The 6562-nt window shown below is 42.1% G+C and overlaps 1 protein-coding gene across 1 annotated transcript in view; it reads right to left on the bottom strand.

Annotated features, from left to right (window-relative positions):
• Positions 1 to 2112: 2112 nt before the first annotated feature.
• ERP44 (endoplasmic reticulum protein 44) overlaps positions 2113 to 6562 on the bottom strand; it is a 47696-nt gene continuing 43246 nt past the window's right edge. The window contains exons 11-12 of the mRNA XM_064705693.1: positions 4656 to 4758; positions 2113 to 2563 (exon numbers count right to left, since the gene is read on the bottom strand). Coding sequence (XP_064561763.1) covers positions 2462 to 2563; positions 4656 to 4758 — 205 coding nt within the window. The 3' untranslated portion in view covers positions 2113 to 2461. The remainder of the gene's footprint in view (positions 2564 to 4655; positions 4759 to 6562) is intronic.

The following is a 6562-nucleotide window of genomic DNA, read 5'->3' as shown; positions in this document are numbered from 1 at the left end:
GTCAGTAAATCCTGTAACTCATACACACACAGTGGCTCAGAAATGGACTCAAGTTCAGTGGAACACAGTTTGGAATGGTTTTGTTCCCCAAGGGGATAACACTACTATTTTTGACAACTTCTCCTGGAAAAGCTGTGAGAAGTGTTAAAGGGAGTGGGAAGTTGTGCACCAAATGGTTAAAACCACAGATGTGGATGTTCAGAATGCAAGGGCTCAATTTGAAACACAACTTGGCTTTTGACAAGCACTTTGCTTTCCCAGGTAAAGGCTCAAATGCCCCTCAGCAGAATGGGCAAGCCCAGCTCAGCTTTAGCTGTTCAACCTCCTGCCTGCAAAGAGAAAAGGGACTCGAGCTCTGGTGCAGCTGGGTCAGTGGTCATCAAGAACTCAGGAGAATCAGGTCCAACTCCAGTGAATGCACCAAAATTACTTGAACATGGAACTGTCATAAAACTGTTACATCTAACCCTCAGCCTCATGCTGGGGATGCCAAAGCTCTGGGAGCAAGTCCTTACCCTCAAAAGCAAACTTGAATTAAGAAAGGGCAGAGGGGGCTCATCTCTTTCACTTCCTAGCTGGGAGCACCAGCCAGTGGACTGCTGGGTGGATGATGATCATCTCTCTTCAGAAAGAGAAGTTTAGATATCTTCCACCAAACAGCAGTTATAAATCCCATTCCTCCAAGAATCTCAAGGAAAAATAGCAACCTCAGAGGGGTAAGGTAAGTACTTGTAGGTATCATGTAATAATTGACTAAAATTTCAGGTGCCAGAACTCCAGAAGTTGCATAATACAACCTGCAGATAATAAGTGTCAGCCTTAAAACCACACCCTGCTCACATCTTTTGATTTCAGCTGGAAGGCAGTATGACTCAGCTGCCAAAAATGCTTGATTTGTGATGAGATGGAGAATGGGGCAGGAGAAGACCTGGCTTTCAAGCATTTTATGTGCACTCCAAAATGCAGATTGACAAAACCAACAAAAACGTATAGCTGTAAATAAAGTTTTGCAATATTGTTTTAGCTCCCAACTCTGCAGCTGCTTAGTCAGCTGTAGCTTAGTGTAGTATCAGCAACTCTGTCCTCAGAAATGCTCCCTAGAAATCTGCTGAGTCTGGTGCTGCAGGGGCTTGAGTCAGGAGCCTGTCGTGGGATCAACTTTTGCCACAGCTGCTCAGGACCATGTCACCAACTCTGTCGTGTCCTCTGTCAATAACTGAGCCAGGGGCATCGAGCTGAGAGGCAAAATGGTCCTGAGCAGTGACTGCACAGGCTGGGGCACTTTCCTAAGTAAACCAGAACCCAGTGTTCCACCTGTGCAGAGAACAAACTTGCTTCCAAGGACACTGAGCCCTGGGGCCCAAGTCACAGACATACAGTCTGTGCAGTAAGGGTACAAATCCAGTAATCTCCAGCAATGCTGCACAAATCCAGAGATATTCTGTCCTCTCACAGTTACTGTATGTTCACCTCACCCAGCAGCTTGAAGGTTCATTGAGGAAAGCCCATAACAGAATGCCACAAGGAAAATGGTAATTCCTTCTTCAGAAAAGAACTGAAAGAGTACACAATAAGTAAGGCACAAGCCAGGCAAAGAGTAACAGGAAATTTGCAATGGTTGGTTGAACAGTGTCTCTGCCAGGGAGGCAGGGACCCAGAAGGAAAAAAAACCCCAAAATACCCAGAGACTAACGATAACATACATACAGATAAAAATTTAGGACTGACAAACTCAGATACCAGTCCAGTCCTAGTCCTCTCTGATGCTGAAAGGTTTTAAACATTCCTGTCTTTCTGCCACAACCTTGTGGGCAGCATAACAATCTGAGTTCCAGGAAATTGAAGCAGGTCAGTACAGCCCCTTGATTCAAAATACAGCCATTATCATCAGAACTTTTCCTCTCCTCACTTGGTATTTTAATATTCTGGATTGTTAAATTGCTTAGATATTTACAGCCAGTAAAGCACCACACAAGATTCTGTAAAACTTTAATTTATTCCCTCCCAAGTATCCAGAATAGAAGACCCTCTTAAGTTGGAGAAAAATGTGACAAAGAAATAGATTACCAGGATAGCTGTTCACAGAAGAAGAAAAAGCACATACTACCAAGGTTACACAGAAAACAACCCAAAAGTCCTATTTAATGGGATAGTGCAAGTTAACAGCATGTCTCTGGCAAGGATACCTTCATTTGGATTATAAAAGTTTTACAGAGTTAGATCAAGAGTCTGGATGGGTCTCTGATATTTTACTATAGCATTAAGAATGTACTGTTTGAAAGATGCTGTACAGAATGACCCACCAAACAAATGTATTTACAAGCCTGGGGAGAAAAAAATTATTTTTCAGTTTATTCAAAATAAAAATACACATAGAATTATGAAAATATAGGTTTACTATTTCCACCACACGGAAGTCAATGCTGCTGTCTGAAAGGCTTGCAAGATTATTTCAAGTTTTTTAAAGTTCATCTTTTTCCCTCAATAAGGTGTACCTATGTTCACTGGGTGCCAGTTTCTGGAATGAGCTCTCTGGTGGGCTGCTTGCTAAATCCTGAATTGGCTGAAAAACAGAAAAAACAGTAAAAACAGTAAAATTGTTTGTTAGACTAATAATCATTCATCTCCATTAAATGAATTTATAGCATTATGGGAATGCAGAAATGTGCAGCATCCTCATAAATTGAGTTTGGGGGTTTTTTTTGGAAGGTATGTTCTGAGTCCTAAGTAGGTGGAACACAGACACACATTAATTAAGCAATTCCAGTTAAGGATATTCCTTTTGTTGTAACATCTCAAGGGCAATGGCCATCACATGAGTTTCTGTACAAGTCACACAGAAGTATTTCAGATGTACCCCACTGTGTATTTGCTTTAATCCACCACTGGCTTTGGGGGCATTCTAGATTTATCTGCCTGTGTTTTATGAGATATACCAGAGCAGAAGTGACTTAACTGCAAAAGTATTTTAGAATTGCTTTTCCATGGAAACTAAAAGAAAACACCCCATAAAAAATACATGCAATTCAAGGGGCATGGGTGACCCACGACAGCAGCCTCCAGTTTAGTGAGTACCAGTATTTATTTCCATTGCATCCACATCTTCCACAAGATGGCAGGATGCCATGCAGAGATGGCAATGTAAACATCCCAGGTTTTGTGTGCATTTTTCAAGGCAGAAATGAGGCAAGAGCGAGCCTGCAGCTCTGGTTCCTGTGCCTGTGCCCAGACGGGCAGGCAGCAGGATCCAGGGACTCCACAGGCTTCCTCCTTCCCTGGCCAAGCCTCCTCCTCAGGGCAAGTGCCTGGCCTATGCCTCAGTCCCAGCCCTTATTTCTGCCCCTCCTCCTGATGACCTGAATTCTGGTTGCTCAATGAATTTCTGAGAAACACAGGGAACTACAACTCAAATGAATTACTGCTGAGACAATTCAGCCCACGTGTTTTCACAGCCAGTCATGACAACATTCAAAAGCAGTCATTCTCTTGGCCAAGGCAAGCCCTCCAGGGCTTTCACACTTTTAAATCTTTTGAGCAGGGAAACAGGAGGCTGCACTCAATCGACTGAGAGCAGTGCCATCCTTACCACATTCTACAGATGAGCAGGAAAAGGAGCCTGTAGCTATAAATAGTTTCTGTCCCTCAGCCATGGAATGGCCCAAGGCTCCCCAGCACAAGGGCACCAGGGCTCCTCTGGGACCAAAGTGGCTCTTTGAGCCCTGGACAACACCATGTATACCTTGAACAAAGTGTTTAAAAATGGTTCTTTCTATGGAGGGTGCCCAAGGTAGAGAAAATGTTCCCTGACAGTTAAATTTGCACTTTTCAGCAAGACCCCAAACTTGTGAGCTGAGTGGAGTATCAAGAAGATACAAAGGCTGATAGAGACACCATTAGAAGACTGCAATGAGCAGAGGGAATTGAGGCTGTTCATGTCCTTTATTTTCTAACACTGAGGGCCTTCAGACTTTTGTCTGGAGAAGGATCTCATAGTTGTGTTTCTGAAGAGATCCCAGAAGTGACTTCCAGGCATGTAATTACACAACATGACAAGCTTTGAGAAGAACCATGAGGAAATCAAACTGACAAGTGCAGCCTGTGAGCACTGCTAATGCTGTTTGTCAACCACATTAACAAAAGCAGTAATGCCTATTACTGCTCACCCATCCTTTCTTGATGCTCTAATAATTTCCTTCTGCTTATACTGGTGATATATAAAATATTCAATTGTTGTTTCCCCTTAGAAGCACCCTCTAGTAGTGTGTCGTGTGGAAATAATGCAGCTATGATGGATTATCAGCTTTTGCACTGAAGTCACAGGAGAACCTAAGAGCAGCTCTGTGAAGTCAGAGTCATCCAGCCCAAGATCTCCTGTTTCAGTGGAGAAAATAAATATTCTTATACTCTTCCCTTATTCAAGGCAAATAGGTACCATATTACCCTAATGCCTACCACCCTGATACTCCCTTATCTTTACCCAAAGAAGGTTGAGGAGCCAAGCAAAGGTGGTAATGTTATGCTTCTGTTAATAGATTTTCTCTTTCAAAAGACAGAAGTTAAAAGTACAAATATACCAGAAAGTACAGCTCTGACAAAGAGTAATAAAAAAGTCTTTCCTAAATGGCCAAATGAAATGTATTTGCCTGTAACCTTACCTGACCAGGTGCTACATCAGTTGGATCAGGGCCATGATGAAACTCTCTATGCAATTTTCCAGAATGCAAGTCTAGTACAAATTGCTTCAGTTTACCTGGAACTCTGGAACAAATTCAACAGAAACATCCACATATTTATTACAAATTAAGTCCAAACACAGGAGATTTAAAGTGCACTGCTTAGGGTAGCCAACTTCTGTTTACCTAGCACACTATGCCTACTTTTAGGTGATTAATAGAGGACAGGGAGCCACATGGTTTGCTAAGGTATCCCACCAGCTTCTTTTTCTTTCCACTGTCTCTTGAGAACACAGCAAGTATTTAATCTTTTCAATAACTCCCACAGAGCTGTACCAGCCAATAACTTCATTGTGAACTCCCTTCAGCTCCCCACTAACTGTAATGTAAGAGGGAACAGCGGGTTCCAAATGCACAGTTTACAGATACAAATGACACTTGGGGAGCACTATTGACAAAACATCTTTGAAAGGCTCTCTACTGCCTCAGAACTGCACACACACCACACATAAGCACTAAGAGGATATCAATGTAAATCTCATCTGAGATCATCTACTGTCACCCACAGCAAACGTGCTAAACTACAGCATCCAGTTTTATTTGTGAAATGTCAAGTTGACCAAAAATCTCAAAGGGAAGAGTTAATCTAGTAAGTATTAAAGATGAGATAAAAACCTAGTGTGGGCACTCCGCATGAAATCTAAAGGTAATGTGTGAATGGACACGGGTTTAGTAGGGAGTCTTTCATGAAATTAATTACATGTAAGAAAAAGGAAGAAAGTGTGGTCAGACAAACTATCAGCAATATTTAAAATCATCAGAAAATGCTATGGATAAAATGCAGCAAATATTGATTCAGAGGGTATCATTACAGCAATGTCTGTAACCAATCAGTATTACACTGGTACTTTAAGAGGCCCCTTCCCATTCCAGATGAGACCATGAATTAGTACCAATGGAGAAAAAGGGGTTCATTCCAGCCTGGTTATAGGGACAGCAGACTTACTGCTCCCTGCTTTTCCTCCTGTTCTAGGGCAGACACACTGCTGGAGGCATTCTCCTCTCCTAATGCAGCAAGGGCACTTGGTGCCTGCAGCCTTGTGTAGCTCAGCCTGTTCTTGCTGAAGCTTCCGCCCATCTGTTGGACACTCCCTGCTATCATTTCCAGCCTGGGACAGCAGGATGAATAGGGCCAGGTGGCCAACAGATGAGGATAAAATAGTGATGGCCTCATTTGCCTGCCAAGTGCCTATTCTCCAAAAAGACAATGAGCTCCCTAAAGAGAGAGGAAATCTTTTAGTAGCCCAGCTCTCAAAGTGCCACATCCAAACACCATTGGCTGCTGGCAGCACTGAGGTTACAAGAGAAAGCCCGGAGCCAGTTTATCAGAGTCCAGAAGGTTACTGAAGTGGTAGATGAAAATCTCAGAATTAAGATTTTACTTATTATTAAAAAATAAAACCACCATACAAAACCACCCAAGAAACAACAAAAACATCCAAACCACATATACACAAAAGAGTATCTTCCCAGAAGCTCCAAGCTCTTCCTGTTCCCAAACTGTGTTTTGCTATTTCTATGTATCAGCTCGTCCTAGAGTAAGGTTGAGTAATTATTTATCATTAGGCAACTGTCAACAATCCTGACATCTCTCTTTCAGCTTCATTTTTAAGTGACAACTGGTACAGATCAAGCAAGTAGCTCTCATTATTCTGACAGTGTTTCACAGAAACTGAACATTTAAGAAACATAACATCAAAGTCTAAACTAAACATCTCTACTACCTCACAGTGAGATGTTAATTTGTTTTAGGGCTGTTTAAAAATGCCAATAAAAGTAGAGGTTTTAAAATGCAAATATCCTATTTTTTTGCTGGGGTGTGCAGTGAA

This window comes from Zonotrichia leucophrys, chromosome 2, assembly GCF_028769735.1.
Source record: "Zonotrichia leucophrys gambelii isolate GWCS_2022_RI chromosome 2, RI_Zleu_2.0, whole genome shotgun sequence".
Classification (NCBI taxonomy): Eukaryota; Metazoa; Chordata; class Aves; order Passeriformes; family Passerellidae; genus Zonotrichia; species Zonotrichia leucophrys.
Note: the sequence above shows the minus strand (reverse complement) of the source record. Positions and strands in the feature narration are given on the sequence as shown.